General features: G+C 44.4%; 1 protein-coding gene across 1 annotated transcript in view; it reads right to left on the reverse strand.

Moving 5' to 3' along the window:
* Nucleotides 1–6: 6 nt before the first annotated feature.
* Nucleotides 7–19272, reverse strand: part of LOC143220510 (uncharacterized) — a gene marked incomplete at its 3' end in the record, with an annotated part of 42835 nt that continues 23569 nt past the window's right edge. The window contains 7 exon segments of the mRNA XM_076446145.1: nucleotides 7–49; nucleotides 236–373; nucleotides 992–1278; nucleotides 1591–1707; nucleotides 2225–2329; nucleotides 3498–3575; nucleotides 10340–10417. Of these exon segments, the coding sequence (XP_076302260.1) occupies nucleotides 7–49; nucleotides 236–373; nucleotides 992–1278; nucleotides 1591–1707; nucleotides 2225–2329; nucleotides 3498–3575; nucleotides 10340–10417 (846 nt within the window).

Consider the following 19272-nt stretch of genomic DNA (forward strand, 5'->3'; position numbering starts at 1 on the left):
GTACTTATTCGCTTCCAGTAGGCCAACCAGACTATTTGGACAGGAACTTCTGACAGAGAACGAATGCATATGTAGAAAGCTATAAAATATCGCGTGTAATTCGTTTTATATAAATGAGAATTCTCAGATATTTTGCCTTTGGCTAGGATTAGGTGTAATTCGGACAAACACAGGGATCGATCGATATCGGTGATATCGCGGAAATAATTCGTGAAAATTCATCGAACACACTCACGTCGATGGTTTTCTGATGGTTCCGCTTCTCCTCTTGATGCTGGTGATAACAAGCAGGTCGGAAAACAGAAATAGCGCGCGTTCCTTCCTGGTTCCTTGATTCGAGGCAATGGTGACCAGATCGTGGCGGACGAATGCTCTGCATCGGAAAATAGACGCGTCAATTCGGATGAATCTTTTTGTTTTCATAGCAATTTCTACAACGACACGCATCGGTATTGGGAATCGATACGGCGTGCACGCTTAAAGACTGAATAGTTGATGAAATGAAGAAGCGGGTACAACGTTTTACGCTCAGCTATTCGACCAAGGTTTTATTCCCCGTTAAACTCCGTTCAGCCTTTTTCCCACGTCATTTTCTCACGGATCGTGTAAAAATACGAGCTTACAGCGGACGCCTAGATTACGAAAACTCGTTTCAAAAGCTTCCGTTCCCTCGCGATTTATAAACACGCGCTACTCGTCTTTCATCGTTCCTGGAAAAAATACCGAATCCTCGGAATACATTTCGAATTATTTTCCAAATGCAATCTAACGCGATATCTTTCATCGCGTCAACAATACGTATGTCTCTCTATTCCCATATTTTCGTGTTTTTCTGAAACCTTGAAGCTTCTATACCCTCGAGACGTCTAATACTTTCTGTTTCGAATTTCCGTTTCTCTTCACCGGCGACAGCCTCGTAGAAATTCCTCCAGTCAACCGAATTTTTCCCCGAATCGTGTCGATTAGTCGTGATAAACGGAAACAAGTTCACCTATCGTTGGTCACGATACCAGCTAGTCCTTCGACGAGTGCCTGAACCTCCCTCAGCGTGGTTTGCTGTTGCTCCCACTCGAGGGACTCCCTTTCCGTGCAATTGATCTTTACGACCAGCTCGTGCACCTCCTTCTGAGCAGCTTGCAGCAGCTCGAAATCCGGATGCGTGGAGTCGGTGTGCTTCAGCAGCCTCTGGATCAGCAGCTCGTAACGGGGTATCTTCTGCACCGGTTTGATCAATAGCTGATCCAGACCGAGTTTTCCTTTGTGCTCGCGTTCCATTGTCTGCCGCGTAAAGCACGATAATGTGAGAATTTCCGCTTACGATTCGAGCAAGGAGAAAGGGGTTCGTGACGTGGACAGCGTGAAATACGCTTCGCCGAGGCGAAGAAAGCGTTAGAAATGCGACGCGGAGGAATATTCGGATTAGATGTTCTCCGGGCGGGATTGTTAAGTCGGTTTCCGACTGCATCGAGGGATTATCGCGAGGAAAGAGGTGGGAAACGTAACGAAATTAAGACGAAGCCGCTGTTCCACGACGCAGAGGATAAAAATGCTAATTGGGAGAGGGAAAATGAAGAAGAATGCGCCGCGTACCTCGAGGAATCGCGCGAAAGCCGGTTTCGCTTGACAAGTCGTTTTTATCGCCTTCCTCGCGGACTTCCAATTATCAAGGAAGAGGGTGTACGTCTCCAGGACGACTGGCTTGGTGAACTACAGAAAAGGCGAATAATGAATAATAAACAGAGGCACGGTTTAACATCGATATCGGATTAAAGTGGCCTCTATACCGGGTTGGACAGAAAGCTTGTAACAAAATTTAAGTATCCATATCTTGTTAAATTATATATATATAATCGTCGTTTTTAAAAAATGAAACCTCGTCAGAAATAAATTCATTAAATTCGTTACAAGATTCCGGCGTATTCAGTTTCTCCTAGCGAAGAAAGTTTCCCGAAGCGAGATAACCGAAGAACAGGGATATAAAAAGCTTCCTACCACGCTTCTTCGAGTTTGTCTCTTCGTCGATATACAGGCTTCAATTAATTTTGCTTTTTAATTGCAGTATTTCATTTGTCGGAAGCTCCAAACAAACAGCCCTCCTCGAATAGGATAAACCGAATAAATAGAACAACCCGGTATAACGAATATTAAAATAGTCGGGAAGAAAATAATTGAAAATATAGATGTAAAAGTTGAGTTAAATAAAATGATCGATGAGGAAACGTACCACATCGAGGAAAACATCGCCAATCGTCTGCTGAAGCTCCCAAGTGTCCAGTCTTTTACGTAATTCCTCCAAGAACACTTCGTGATGGTTGAGTATAGAGGGAATCTGAAACACGTGCAAACTCTCTTTTCACGACTAACTCGAGTCTCCCTAAATCGCGCTAGACTGATCTTTTCTCTGCCTGAAAATCCGCGAACACCGAATAAATCACGGGACGAAATACCTTTCGCAGATCACAAATATGCTACTCGAATACCGTCGCACGGCGGCAGGGAATTTCCCGAAAATTTGGAACGAGAACATCTACATGTAAATGGCGGGTTATGGAAAATGTTAAAGTTCGAAGACAGAAACGGGGACACAGCGCCCATCGAACCCCTGATATTCGATTTTAACGAAGTTTCAGCCCGTTCTAAAACGTGACTGTCGTTTACACAAACCACGTCTCGCGTAATCTCATTCCTCTCCATAGAACGATAATAAACGTTTATTATCGCATAATTAGGAATACAAACGCGACGTTTGCATTGCCGGTAATTGCACGCTTCGCGTTATAATGTTTAACAACAAAGTATACCGGTACGCCTGTTTCGTTACACCGTAACATCATGTTAACCCTCTGTTTCGCGTTCACGTGCCGGCTATTAAGAAATAATTAACAATTGTTCCTTCCGTCACGAAGATCGGGAGTCAAAGGTTGGAAAGCGCACGCCAGTCTGACGGTTCAACAAGTTAATTGGAAAGTCGTGGTAGCCAAACATCGATCGCGCGAACCGTGTTAAAGGAATTCACGCGAACGGATTTCACTTTCATTTAGCTTCTTTTATCGCCTGGATGTTTGTACACCCGCGCGAATTTCGTGGAATTTATGCCGAGTAGAATGGCACGTATATGGTCAGACACGCGAATATATCGTATTCGGTAATTCTTGCATCGATTCTCCCGGCGCGACTCGAAATTATCGCAATTTCCACGATTGCATATGTATATGCCGTAACCTTTTCCCTTCGAATGTCGATTCTCGAATACGGAACGCCGCATTCCACATTCAATATCGATATACCAAAAAATTTCGCAGAATCTTTCAATTTATTTTTTACCCTATCGATCCAGAAATTTCGATTAATTTTTTTACACTGACTGATAGGAATTTAAAAAAATTCCTGGTCTGAGTTGCTATGAATATTTCATCGTAACGCAATTAACTGTTTCCAGGACAAGATGGTGACGTTCCATTCGATCTCATATTTAATAAAACAATAAATTAATCTACCTGATAAAAGATCTCGTCCACCGTGGCTGAGTCCACCAAACCCGCATTTTCGGAGCTTTTCAGCGGTTGTAGATATTTCTGGAACAAATTCAAAATTTCCCATGAATTTTCATCCGAGCACCGTGTTCCAATTATCTGGAAATAAAACCGACGAAACACGCAGTCGTCACTGCTCTCGATATTCGGTGTTCAATCGAATTCGCAACCCAAACACAACCGGTCTCTTGGCCACAATTTTAGCCAACGACAAAGCACATCGATTAATCCCAAACACGCGAAATACCAACACGTAGAATTAATCAAAAACCAATCGTATTTTCCCTGTCTCTCAAAGAGACATCCAGGTTAAACATCCCCCACCAAGCCATCCCGTTCTCTGTCTCTCTCTCTCTCTTTCTCCTTCGAGATTCGTAAATAAATGCGCATTGCAGGGATTCCCTGAATTCCGGCTGGCGAAAACGAACGACGCGAACGTGGAAGTATTTCGCACACACGGGGACAAGGGTTGCAGGGTAGAAACGCACCCTGATATCGCGATAGACCACGGACGCGGTTGAATTATCGCGTAACGTCCGTTGATTCAGCGCGAAATCGATCCTTATCCGGCTTAACGCCGCCGGAAGAGGGGAGTTTCGTGGACTTACGCAACGAAAAATCTGGATTCCCAACGCGGAGGAATAACGGGTACCCTTGGTCGGGTTCGAAACGCAACGGAGTGGCGGAACGGTCGGAAAAGAAACGAGAGGATCGATCGAGGAAGCTCGGAGAACGTGATGAATTGGATCTAAGGTGCTTCACGGATGTTTAACTTTCGGAGAGTGGATAGCTGTGTTGAGGGTATTTTTAGCGACTCCTATGCTAATGGCTCTCGGATTAGGCCTGGATGAAAAGGTTTAATGGATTTTAATGTAATATACGACTGGCCGGCCTTTCATGGGAAAGTTTTCTATTCGAAGAGGCGTTAGCGGTATGTTTATGGTGTATCAGGATGACCGTGGTTGTACACCGCGTATCACAGTTTCACGGGATCGTAATTTATTTATTAACGCCGGGAGTACCGAGCCGGCCGAGATGACCGGTCTCGCAGTTTTGTTTTCGCAATTATTAAAAATACATATCTGGTTCCAGCGAAATTAATGTTGATTCATGTCGAGTTCTATCATTAAACCATCAGTCGTACCGCTGAAATTACTATTATCTATCCGTCCAATTATATAATATGTTTAGGTAGACGTTAAAGTAATTCTAGTGCTAAGTGCGTTTGCGTGACGTAATTTGCATACTTACGAGGAAAAAATGGACGAAAACGAACTCTATGTATTCGAAAATATTGTACAACTTAACCAAATGCTAATGGGGAGTATTGATCTTGGGAACGTTAAATGGTAATGTCTTGGAAATAAAATTACGCGGCACGCAGAGTTTCCCCTTACAGCCGTGAAATTATGAGCTGAAATAAAAGGACATATTATGTAAGATCCCGGGGATATTTCCTGTTGTTGCAGTTACGTAGAAGTTAAGGAACGCCGGGTGTTACTTTTTAAGGAATTCATTATTCGAGTATCGACGGTGTCGGGATTCTTTCGCACAGTCGGAATAAAATACCAGCGAGTACAATGGAGCTTAAATCTTCGAGCTTTTAGTATACGCGTCATACCGACAATTCGAGATGCTCCAAATAAACAGTTTTCCGTGCAAGAGGTTCAAGTAGAATGATACATTGCAACGAGACGAATAAACAAGTCGAAAGATATTTCGTAAACGTTACATTGTCGATCACGAAAAAAAGAATATCCACTGTTCCATCGTTCCGTATACGTGAAATTGTTGAAAATATTTTCGTATTATTCGCAATAATCAATTTAGATCGTTAAAAAGGTAGACGTCTTTTTTTTCATCTCGTTTAGTTACTCTAGCGAGCACTCAAGGGATCAATTACCGCTAACTTCGTCAATTCACCGTAACTTCGTAAAGAGTTTAGAGGGAATATTACATCGAAACATCGCGATCGATTTTATTACAAAAAGCGACGAAACACGTTAAAAGCCAGCAACGAGGGAAGTTAATAACCTCGCGCAAATTTTCCAAAGACACCGGCCGCTTCGAAATTGCACGGCAAACATCGCAGCCGTAATTTTAAACGCGAGAATCCACGTAAACATCGATTGCTATTCTCGCGACAAAGTTTGCATCGCGAAGATTTCCATGGAAAAACATCCGATCAAACAGTATATTATTTCAAGAAAAATTCAACGAAGACTCTCCCTCTTCGACCTTAAAATTCCTATTTTACTATTTTTGAGTGACTAGTGGAAACGAGAGGAAAAAAATTATTTAAACCTATGAAGAAATATAGTGGAATAAATAACTTTCGAGAAGGAATCGAGGAAAGTGAAAGATCCGAAATAAAAATGATTCGAGCGTTAGCAACAGGACATCTCCATCGGCAGCTTGGTCCAGGGGATGAACAAGCATCGATTCGAATATCACATCGGATATTCGCAGTTTCACCGCGGTTTATTTGCGCTTTCTGATGGATACCTTTCTATTATTTTTCTAAGTCGAAGCGACGACATGAAAAATCGCTGGTCAGGCACAAGGTCGCTGCTAAATAATCCCTCGACTCGAACAACAATCATCGTGGCCCGTGCTGTGTTTATAAAATATGACAATCAAACGTTTTGAGATACGGTCGAGCGAAATTCGAAATCTGCCGTCGAATCGAAAAATCTCGCGATCAGAACCGTGAACGTTTTTGATGTCCTCGGGAAAGGATATCCTCTTCGAGTTTCACCTCTGAGAGACGCGGAAACAGTGCTCTCTAGGAAACGCGTATCGCGACTGTTCCTTTCTCGAACATTCGAGCAATATTTACCAAGCAACGTTATGCTTAGCGTGGATCGTTCGCTCTCCCGAAAACCGTGTAGCTTTGTTTTGAAGAAGCACCAGGTTTAGTGCCGACGATGAATCGTTCGCTCTTCAACAAAGAGCTTGTGTTTTCACTTCGACTCACGATTGTTGCGGTCGTTGGAAGATCGTGGCAGCAGGTAGCTCGTTAGCAACAAAATATATCCTCGAAGGTTGTAGCGCGAAGTGAAACGTAGTTCTCGGCTCGAATTTCCCGGTTGAATCGGCTATTATCGCTATAATCGATAATCGTCGATGATCAACAACGAGAACGCGCGACCGATGGAATTAGACGAGATCCATTGAATTCGGAACAGAGCATCCTGCATTTTACGAATCTGCGTTTCCGAGACGGCATTGAAACGTGAACCACTCTGAATCAGCTATTCTCGCTGATATTCCGCCACTTTTATAGCCGGCCTCAACGAGCGTCTGTTGTCCGCGAAAACTACGCGTGGAGGATGCGGCGTAATATTTGCAAATGGCGGACGGAAGATTCCTAGAACCTCTCGATTCGCTTTCATCGATATCCGATCAACACCCACACAAAACGGTTGGTAAATGATCGATTCAAAAATCAGCCGTAATTATTTAATAAATGAAAAATTCACGCACACAGGATTAGGGTGGTTGGTATACTTGAAAATGGTGGATGGAAGATTCCTAGAACCTCTCAATTTGCTTTCATAGATATCGGATCAGCACCCAAACAAAACGATTGGTAAATGATCGATTCAAAAATCGGCCATAATTATTTGATAAATGAAAAATTCACGCATACAGAATTAAGGTGATTCATATACTTGAAAATAGCAAACGGAAGATTCCTAGAAATTCTCGATTTGCTTTCATCGATATCGGATTAACACCCAAACAAAACGATTGGTGAATGATCTATTTAAAAATCAACTATAATTAATTAACAAATTAAAAATTCGCGCACGTAGGATCGAGGTGGTTAATATACTTGAAAATAACAAACGGAAGATTTCTAGAACCTTTAAATTCGCTTGTAATCAGTATCCGAACGCAATTCGTAAATAATCGAGTGAAAAATCGGTCGCGATTATTTAACGAATAAAAAATTCACGCACACGCGATCGGAACGGTGGGTTTGCCATTTGTCATGCATCGAAATAGATAATGTATTCAGCATGCGTGTGCGGCCGGGCACACGTTCCATCGTCAATTTCGTTTCGCGGCACGTGGACGATCGTTTGTTGCGATTTTCCAGTCTCGATTGACCGCGTGTGTATGAAAAGGAAGAATTTAATAATCCTCGTGAAGCTGCCAGATAAATTTCTCCTCCCCTCTGCGTATAAACTGGGTCGCGGAAAATAAATAAACTGTCGGAAACCGAGCGTTGTTTCCGTTATTCGCCGCGATATTAACATTAAAATCGATCATCGTGGCTCGATAGGATGGAACCGTATTTTATTGCCCCTACATCTGATAACGATACTCCAACCCCGTTCCATCGGTCCACCGAATTCTGCTACTCGATTATTCCTCTCTTTTCTCTGCCTCTTTTTTACGAGAAACGTCGTAAATATCTGGAACGTTCACGGATATGCGCATACGATTCGAAAATAGACGAGCGTTAGTACCGAATAACCAGAAACGATTCTATGAAAATTGAATTAACATACCAGCATCTTGGAACGCGACCTGTAGTATCATAGAAAGGGTTCGTCGAATATTTGTTCCCTTAATAATGGATATTTAATACAAATCCACCGCGGGATAACACGGAATGTTGTAATCGACATTCGCGTCGTGTTTCGAAAGGACAGAAACGAGATAAAGATGTTTCAACTATGATCAGGTAGTATTTTAAAAACCGATCATTCCTATTTACCGAAGAAGTACGGATTTCTCTTTATGAGAATTTTCTGCCTGAAAAGAATAAAAGAAATCCTCGTATCCGCATACGTAGGAGAGAATAAATTTTTAAATGTCCCGCGACGATATCGTGAAGCCAGGAAGAGGAAAATAACGAACTGAACGACTGAAATAATATTCGCTATCAAGAGAGAAGGCAACGCTCGGTTCTCCATGGGACAAACAACGAAATTCCTTTTTCCATCGACCGCCGCGATCCTTCGTTCCACCTCGATCCACCCTTACTTATTCAATCAACGTAGAACTACCGGCGTAGAATCGATAGAGAGGAGAGGAGCAGGCTGAATATTCCAGCGGACCTCCATTTTCCATCGCGATATTCATCGAAAGCCTGCGCAGCTTCTCAGAAATGTTCTGGTTGCATCGGCATGGCGGTCGTAAAAGAGTGCCGCGACTGACATATCGATACGCGTAAATAAATCTGGGAATCACGTCTGCTGGCATCGAGGGTCGGCATTAAATTCAGAACACGCGCCTCTCGCAGGGTCGCGAAGGTTGCGCCCCATTTACGCGCCGATTCGCCGCGGTGTTTATGAGGAATCGTCCTTCCGTGATCGTATCGAGCCGCGGAGAGACGGCACGGTAATTACCACGGACTAATTGCGGGCATTATTTATCGATCCGGCAGCCTTCGATACAAATACGAATACGGCGACGGAACTCGAAACACCGGCGCGGCTTCTTTAAATGTCAAACGGCGAAGGGAACGACCGATCTCCTTCCACGATTTTCTTCCCTCCGTTACCGGAGTTTCGCGAAATGGCGTGAACTTTCTTATTCGGCGCGCTGCAACGGAGGAACTAGCTAGGAACGAGAGAGAGACGAGGACCGCGGTTCTAACGAGGACCGTTCCTTTCCGCGAAATATCGCCTGCTCGTGGAAATTTAATAAAACGAAACGTCGCCCGCGTCTTTTCCGAACCTCTACCTTTGACCTTCCGGCCGCAACCGACGCCCTTTTCGATGAAAGTGCATGCAAGGAATCGCCTCTCTCTCTGTGTTAGCCAACTAATTGGTCGCTTGTCGAGAGTCGTTACTCTTGGCCATTTTTCTTCGACAGTTACCACCGGTAACACTTCCTCGCGCCGATTACTTTTTACCCCATTTCTATTGACCTTTCCTTTCTTCCTACACGTTTCACCCCCGCGTCCGCGTTTCTCGCTGCGTTTTCCGCAAATTTTGCGAACGCCATCGCCCCACGCTCGTTTCGATACCATTGGGAGAGAGAGAGAGAGAGAGATAGAACGGAATGCTCGGAAGATCGATAAGAATGTGGAATCTCCGAGGACAACTCGGCCGCGGGGACCCTTGGGTAATTCTGCGAATTTACCAGGAAACGTCCGTAATTCGGATGGCACGTTTAATGGAAACAACAAGCCGGAGATGCGAGGCTGCATAACTTAACGAGAAGCTTTTCACGAAGTAGATCACTCGAGTGGAATCCTTGCTCGAACGAAGCAAATAAACGGGCAACGAGCTTGTTTACGAGAAACAAGGTCGCGGCTTCGATGTTCGAAGAACTTTCGAAAAGCGTATCTCGCACGACGTGCAGCGAAGATGCAGGAAGAGGAAACGACGAAATCGCAGTCGCAGTCCACGATTCTTCCGACATATTGTTCTGTACTTTATCTCTGTTACACCGGTGTTTACAATCTCGAGGGAAAATTTCGAAAATAATTCTCGTTAAACTCGGAAACTAAGGTTTCGCGATTCTGTCAGATTCCTCCCGCGTTTCCTCGATGATTAAATTTCCCTCTTTAATTTTTATCGCTGAAGCAATATGTTTGGAATATTCTTCGAGATATTTTTCAAACGCTCTTTGAACGTTTCGCTCGATACCGGCTATGCTTTTAGTCGCGTTCACGGGGGGATATTTCTATTGTTACGCCCGGAATTAATAGACGGGAAATATTGGAACAAATGGACGCGGATCGAAAGCACAATCTCGAGCCAAATTCCGACAGCGCGCTTTGTTATTTTCCGAAACGAAATTGCATCGATTTGTAAGTTTTATTAAAACACCGGTCTACTCACATTGACTAGTATTTGCAGTGCTTCCACGTACGATCGCTCCGTATCGTATAGCTCCACGACTACGTGAGTCCTCGTATCCTGTAAAAAAAAAGAAGAGAAGACACGAAATTAACGATCGCACCGTTCAAGTAACACTCGGCGAATGTCGAGTTTGTTATCCATTAGAAGATAGTACAAAAGATAATTGTATACGCGGAACGATAAAATATAATGGTAAAATATTTGTCTCCTTTGTGAGAGAAGAACAAAGGGAACGGATGCTGGTGAACATGCAAAGATTCGTATTCGATATATATTTGCTGGAATAATACAAGAGTTATTTGAAATACAAATGTGCCACGAGCCACTCGGGCCCAAGTAAACCTTATCTGAAATTGAAATAAAAAGATTCGAAACAACGTTAGAGCTTTCTTTTTCCTCTCTCTCTCTCTCTCGCGATCGTGTTAATTAGAGTTAATCGAAATATCGGCTTATTTGAACTTTCGTTATTTCCTTAACTCGTTGGAGAAACAATAGCAGGGACATTCTCGATAACATTTACATTCGATACGATCCAACGATGAATGCAATTACTATTATGCAAAGAATATCTTGTTTATTCAGCGAACGCGGTAGAAATTAATAAGCGAACTTCCGAAAACAAATATTTTAATTAGCAGGCCACGTCGTCAAAAAGTTTCTCGTGTACCGACATGTGACACGATTCAAAATTAAAAAAGCAGGCTTTATTTGAATTCGCGAAAATTCCTTATAATATCCAGGAACTGGGAAAAAATGTATAAAATCTCAGATACAAAGAATTTTGAGGTTTCAAAATTTCGTACGATCCAACTTCCGGATATAGGTCTTGTCGAATGAGAATTACGCGTATTTCAATGTTTCGTCATCGTTGCAGCTATGATATCATTGCAGGAATCGATATCGGTGAATCATTTGATCCCCGAAGAAAATCGAATCAAATGTCATAGGCATTGTCAACTGAAGAAGTCAACTGTAACAATGACAAATTGAAGAGTACATAATTTCATTTAACAAGACATTGTAACAAAAATTGAACACGCGTGCTTTATAATAAGAAAAAATGAATTTCCAATACGATTAAAGGAAAATTCCAGGTCGAAGCGAGACAACGAGTCTCGAAATGAAATCTAGGATGCTTAGTACCACTATCTTAGGGAGTCTGTCTAAAAAAGAGGTTAAGAGGCTGGAGAAAGCGAACCTTGACAATGAATAATTCCCCGGCAATCTCCATAAAATCAAATTATTTGCGCGGCTCTTCTGTTACACGGCTTCTTGGTCTTTCGAGCATTGAAATAAGAAGCGTGGAGAAGATTTTTCCAATCATCCCGACACCGAGACAAGCCAAATTTTTCCCGATAATTCTTTTACTCGTCTGGAACAGCCGTCCGGGACAATCGGCTGTTGGAAAAACAACGGAGCTTCAAATTGATCCCATTGTTCCGTGATAAAGATCGCACGTGCCCACGTATCATGCGAGCACGTGCGGCCGCTCACGTGTTTGTCGACATCGTCATAATACTGATTACGAGAAAAACTATTCCTGATTGCGTAACACGCAAGACGCAACAGATAATCTTACAGCCTGGACCCAGACAATTGCCTCGCGATTGGCCACTGTGACATAAACACCCTCGTCCCAGGTGTTCATCTTCGCCTTCCAAATACGCGTTCTCGTCTTTCAAACGCGTCTTTACGATATTTTCAACAGACCATAAAGAAAGGACACCGAGATCTTAGGAAGATTACGCGTGGTCTGCGATGTTTCAGAAAAAAGGAAAAATATGGTAGCTTAACGCGTGGATCGTCGTTAACGCGGTTAAATTTCCAGAAATAAGGAAATTCAGTTCAAAAATAAAACACGGATCGAATGGTTGGTCGCTGAAATTTCGAAAATTCCTGGAAACGAAGTTAATTATTTCGGCTTGCGAATAACTATTGCGTCTATGTAGTGTCTGGGCTGAAAGGTCAGCGAAAAACAGCGGTGTCCGTAATTCATTAAAATTCTCCGTCGCAAAGACAATTTCCCATTAAAAGCTAAGCAGATAATGAAACTGCACGTGTCTCCTTTCGCAAAGTAATTCCATCGAATTCCTCGGCGAGCGCCTTTGCTACGTATCCCCGCAAAAACGAACCCTTACGCAAACAAACTTCGCTCCATTGTGTTCGACTTATTTCCCGGCAGAGGAAAAAAGAAGAGGAAAAGTGGAGAAAAAAAAGAGAAGAAGAGACAAGGGAAGAAACGAAAATTCTTTTCCTCTGCCGCCGCGATACGGATTATACAACTTCCTACGCATCCGCCGTGAAACAACCAATAAAGCGGAATTTCATAGAGGCAGGAAACGAGGCAGATGGAACGGCAAGCACGGTTTTTCGAGGCGTGCATTAACCAGTTTGCCCGGCGAATTCCGCATTCGCGCGGAATAATCGATGTCAAATGAATGAAAGGGGACGGGAAAGAATGGAAGAAAGGAGAAGAAACGCGCGTGTATTCGTGTCGGCGGAAACAACAGGACGGATGGGCCGCGGTGCGTGAGGATGCGGTTGCGTGTGCACGTATACGCGGTTGAGATTCGTGTAAGCATGAAAAGGAAAGCTACCCACGCGGTCTGTGCTGACACGCTCGTTATTTTCGCTGTCCACCGACGGCTGGCTGATGAGCTTGCGATCAGCGTTCATCGTCATCCTCTTCTACTCGCCGACGCAGGTCCCTTCGACAGTCGGTTTAAGCTCTCTAATCGCGTATCAATCCGGCTCCCCGCATCCAAGTCCCATGTCGATTGTTCGCCGATCGTTCACCACGCTTCCCGATCGGCCACTACGAGCTCGTCTAATTAGCCAGACTTTCTCTGTCGGCGGGTCTAATGATCCGAAGGATCCGCCGCGGGCATGCTCTCGTTCGCTGCCTTTCGAAAATCTTTGCCCCTGTTAACAGCTTTGACTCGCTTTCGGTTACAGGCGCACAGTTTCCCGATTATCTAAGGGATGAAAGAAGAGACCGCTGTCAGGGTTAACAGAAAAGCCTGCTCACCCTCCGGCATTCGAATTTATTATTTTAATCGACCTGTTACTCGCGAAACACTGCTCGAACCTATAGAAACGAGAATGAAACGAGAATTATAGACTCGATCGCTCGTAATTTCTTTGCTAGCTATTTCATCGATAGATCGGACATTGAGAACCTAATTTCTATCGACGTCTTTTTTGGTTAGTCGAGTATCTCGTAGGAATCGTGGTACTGTCTGGTTTTCCAGTAAAAACCGGATAGATATTCTTCGATTAAACTTTGGTTATTCGTCGGGCTACCTGGGTCCTTGACGATGAAACCGAGGATCATACCCGGGATCCGTTTACCTACGGCACACTCGTGCCCCACTAAAAATACCGTGTGCGAATCGTGTAAAAGTTATATCCGGTTACAAACGCGAAAGAGTTCGAGTATCGGAAAAAGCTAGCGACGCGAGAAAAGGAGGTTTCCTTCGATCAGAGATGCACCCTTATCAGAGTGCATCGTTCAGTTTTATCCGCAGCCCCATTAACATTTTCTTAACGCGACACACCGCCGGAGAAAATTACTGGGAAAGAATTAATCTGTGCAAAAGTTACACCGTTGCGAACTCGATGCTGGAATAGCCCCTTAAAGCGGAAACTCCGGGACGAAATTTCAAGAGAGAACCAGGGAGGAAATAATTTCGATATCTCGCGGGATAATAGGAGAACGACGCGACGAGAACAAACCGTTCGCCGGTTATCAACGTTATGGTGGAAATTTCACCGCGATTATCCGAATATTCGCGGAACGTTAATCGATCGAACGGTGAACGAAAGCTGCCGGAGTGAGGTCGAGCTTTTCCGCTCCAGAGTGATTCAGCAGTGCCACTTTAAAACCTCGGACCGAACGTCCGGCAAGTTTTGGCGTTTCCACGTAGAGCTTTCACACTTCGTGCTGGGATGATCATACGTCGAACACGTCGTGCATGTACCACCGTTCTTCCACGCCGCGTTATATTTAGCGAGCTGACTCAGGGCCCCCTCGTGAGCTTGCAAGCTCCCCTTTCTGTCTTCCTCGCTCTCTCGCGCTTGTCCTTCTTCCCGCCGAGAAGCACGCCATTCCGTACGATTACCGAACCGATTACATTCGTCCGGACCCTAAGACCTGATTTTCGTGCCTTCCTACGAACCACCGCGCCAATTCGCCCTCTTTCCACCCGTTTCCAAAACGAATTTTCTCCCCTCGAGAACACGACGAAGAGAAAACGAGAACCACGAAGAAATTCGAATATTTAATCGAACCGGAGGAAATGTATTTAAAATGATCTCCTATTACAAGATCATAAGATGTACTTTTAATCGTACATTTAAATGTTTAATCACGCCTGGAACGTAATTCGAGTGGAGAATAAAATCGAACAGCTAATAATTATCGCGTCTATGCGAAACGTCGCGGTACGAGTGATGAATTATTTAATGAAACTTTGCAGGATTCGAAATAATTCCCGCGGCTGCCGATCGATTTTTCTCTTCTCGGTTACCGTTAATTTCAACGTTTAAGTCACTCTGTGGAACCGAGCACTGCGAACTTCGTTATCGCGTCGTTTGTGACAAGCGAAATGTAGAATTCCTCCGATACCCCTGATCAATAATTCAATAATACTGGCAAGCTGGAGGAACGAAAGGCAGGGAAAGTAGAACACCGATATTAGCCCGGTGATAAGGGGTCCTTGGAAATCTTAGAACTGGAATGCGTTTCCACGTGAAATTAGATCCTAATGGGGAAACGGCGGCGTTGTGAGACCGGATTGGCCAATGCCGATGCAAGGCTACGTCTATACCCCTCGATTTCTGCACAACGTACGAGGAAACGCGCGTTTCCTAGTCGATGGAATTCGAGGGTTGCAATGCCGTATGTTCCCGTCGATACGTCTTGTCATTCTTGTCACTGCACCGAGAGCCAGAACTCAATCTACCGTTTGCCGCATTGATTAGGTCAACAGGGGCCTCGGTGACGTACCTACCCTCCGTTTAAAAGGGAAAAACCGAAAAAATCGACTAAACCCTCCCCGCCGTTCGGAAAAGCGAGATTTAAATAAATTTTACACCGTCATTATCGCGAGTTAAAAAATCTGTATTATATATATAAAACGAAGACAAGAGACTGAAAAGTACCGGAGGAGTAAGACGTGAAATAAAATCTGCATCGTGTTACAAATTTCGAGCGATAAAGAAATATAGGTCGAGTTACGCGACATGTCGGCTATAAATAAAATATAGGCAATTTTAATCGGTTATAAATCGAGAGTACGGCAAATGGAATTGTCAGTCGCAGGGACGTGTCCGATGTCGAATAAAAACGACTTTTACTTATCGTATGGACGTTCGGCCAACCGTGTGACATTAAACAACAACTCGACGGGAGAACAGCTTAGAACTAAGGAGCTTTTCTAAGAGACACTGAAGCTGAAGCGCACTCTTTGACCTTTTTATTGTTGCCTCGCATGCCGTCGTTCGCGTTATCGTTCCTGTGCTCGCCCATCGCATCGCGGAGACTGCGCGTTTTCACGGGGAATTTAAAAAAAGAAACGGACGACATTTATTACGAGACTCGGAGAAATTCGTGGAAAACGAGAGGTGGAAGAGACGGCAAAGAAATCGCCGGGAACCCGGTATCGCGACGCGTCGTTACAACGTCGTTACCCGAGCACGTTGATTACACTTTGCAAAGAACTTGGCCTGCGTACCGGTTAACGTTATCGTTCTCGCGAACCCGGCGAACAAAGTTACGCGATAATGCGAATTTCAGCATTCGAAAGGAGCTAGGCGGTATAACCCGGCAGGAACAGCGATACGAAAGCAAAAGGTTAACCTCTGACCTTTGCTAGGTATCAGGATCACCGTCTGGTACTTATATTATTTCTGCCGACTCCCAATTAGAGGGATTAAATATGATTTCCTTGCCCTCGCGTGACAACAATTTTCGCTGCACAATAGCCGGATAACGCACTTTATTTACCGAACATCCGAGGATTTCACCAGTCCAATTAACGTTCCGTCGCGACCGGGCGTGATTAAATTATTCGAAGCAATTAGAATCGGCAGTTCGATATTTTACTCCGCGCGGAGTTAATACCGCGCGACGGTATTAAACGCTTTAACACGATATCTACGGGAACGGCGGCATCGATACGATTATTTTCCTCGTTCCTCGGATTATGAGGCGCAAGTGGTACACGACACGTTGCGAATAGAATCGAGAATAAATAGAAGGTGGCCGCGCTTACGTGATGCAGTGGCAAATATGCAGTGTAACTGCTCGCGTAATATTAGTTCTGGCTGCTACCGGCAACATTACCGAGCCCGTAGAATCTCCCGATCATCAGCCACGATCACCGATCGGTATCGATCAACTTTCACTCCAACCTGTCATCTCCGTGATCCCCGAATTCGAGCTCTCTCTCTCTCTCTCACTCACTCTTTCTCTCTCTCTCTCTCTACACGACATGCTGTTACGCTACACCTACACCCAGCTAGCACCGTCTCTACGAACCAAAAAAGACCTCTCTACTGGTTTCACTCGACACGATCGTGGGGACCGAGTCTAGCAGATCACAGCCGATCAATCGTCGTTCCTAGGTTGAATCGCGAGACACAGCCCCACTAGCCTCTACCAAGCAGCTCAACCCGATTACCATTCCCAGCCACACGGTTCTGAGGAAACTCACACGTGAGACAGGGCGATCTGACCAGGCTGGACCAGCCGTGGCCACCGAAAAACCTCTCCGGGACAACGTCGCGACGCGTCTCGTCCCGGTGCCTCAAACTCGCAGGCTCTACGCGAATCCCGGCTCGCGGTCGATCCCGTCCACCATCTGCCGCATTCTGCCGATCCCGATCGAAGACACACACGTGACACGACGGCCAGCCGGACGAACCGAGTGCAAGCTCCTCGATGGCTCCGGTGTCGGAGCTTTCACGCGATGCGGCAGCGAGACACGGCGTTACGCCTGAAACTGGCGACCCGTCGCACAACCACGGCCAGGCTGATCGATGCCCAAGAGAATAGCGACCGCTCTGCGGAGCAAGAGAGGCAGATGTTTCGCTTCCAGAACGCCGGCGCACGCTCTCACGTGGATTACACGCGCGCACCGTGTATCCTGTCCATCCTGCTCCAGGAGCTTTGCCGCGCGCGACCTTGTTCCAGGATGCCAAAGCTCGATGCTGCGACCTTGCCGGGCCCGGTAAACGACTAACCGATCGTCCAACTAATCGAGTCCCACGATTTCGTCTAGCTACACACGCTCCACTGACCTTACGTTTCGAGAATCGTTTCCTCGAACCCGACGTGTGTTTACGTTTCGCCTTATCGCGCAGCGCGAAATCTGTTTCCGTTCGGATCCGCCGATACTCGAGCCTCGAGTCGACCTTCGGAAACGATCTAAGGAAAACTTACTGTTTTCCTCGTTCGACCGGTAGTCGTCGGGGACAGTACGACCGGAGACGTCGCGGTGTGCTGACGAACACAGGGAAAGGTTGTGCTGATCTTCCGGGTGAAGAGTTTCCTGGCACTTGACGCACAATGGCGGATCCGGAACAGAACTACGTGGGAAATGGCGTGAGAGGTGTGGAAAAATTTGTTACACGTACGTTAGGTGTGTTTTGGAATTAAAAAATAGGGAAATCAGTGATAATTTCGTATGGGAAATTTTGATTCGGAGATTAAACGTAGTTATTCGTATCGTGGTAAGCTTAGGATTGAAAATGTTATCGAGAGGGTTGATATGTTAATTCAAAGTTAACGTTGACTTTTATTTAGCTAGATTTATTTTTATTATAACACTTTGATGTTATAATAAAACGTACGTTATATATATATTAGAATAAAAAGAACAGGGAGATAAGTGGTAATTTCAAATGCAAAATTTTATTAGCATTGGAAATACCGAGTGGGTCGACGTGTTAATTCAAAGTTAATGTTAATTTTTATTTAGGTAGATTTATTTCTAACGTAGAAAAGAGGTGTTCCTGGTGAATCTTTACTCGATATCGAATGTTGTTTGGGATATTTGTAGATCAGACGTTGTTACCTCGAATTTCAACTAATCAACGAAATTTTAATTACGTCCCATCGTCGCCGGTAAATAATTAGCGACGAATATAACAGCCGGCGTGAATTATTGACACGTATTACTCGAAGGCGAAAAAAAAAGTTAAATATAAATAAATGCGCGTCGCGCGTGATATTATTTACAAGAGCGGGTAATTTAGCTGCCTCATTCGCAGAAGTCTATTCGCACGTGTGTTCAGAAATTCATTTGACGACACCGGAAGTTCGCACCTGCGCCAAACTGAATTAACACGTGGTTGTTTATCTTCACAGGACGTCTACCAAGGGTAACTCATTTCTCTCGACAAGGATCTCTCTCTCTCTCTCTCTCTCTCTCTCTCTCTCTCTCTCTCTCTCTCTCTTTCTCTTGTAAATAGATCCCTTTGATATCGAGCCATCTTTGAGGCAGCGTTTAACGCGTAAATACAAAACAGCTTAGCACATATGAAAATTAGCCGAGTTTAAAAATTAAGAGAGTCGCAATTTCTACCTGCTTTCCATGATTTCTCCCGTGTAAATACGCTCGCTGAAATATAAGGTTTAATTGATATCTCAAGGTCCTATTCGCTGCCGTTATACACGAAGCAAACTTTCAAGGCGAACGTTAGGATCCCCAGGGTAGCTTTAAATATTTAATTCTCAGGACGTGAAATTGCTACGCTCGTTAATAACTCCTAAATTTCGAATTTCGAAATGTTCCTTATTCCATCCGAATCAATCTGGCTCGGTATAAACTTCCCTGCGATTTAATATCGAGATAGAAAATACCATCGCGTTATAAACTAAGCCATTCGTTCAGGTCGATACGATTATC

Source organism: Lasioglossum baleicum, unplaced genomic scaffold (genome assembly GCF_051020765.1).
Source record: "Lasioglossum baleicum unplaced genomic scaffold, iyLasBale1 scaffold1100, whole genome shotgun sequence".
Lineage (NCBI taxonomy): Eukaryota > Metazoa > Arthropoda > Insecta > Hymenoptera > Halictidae > Lasioglossum > Lasioglossum baleicum.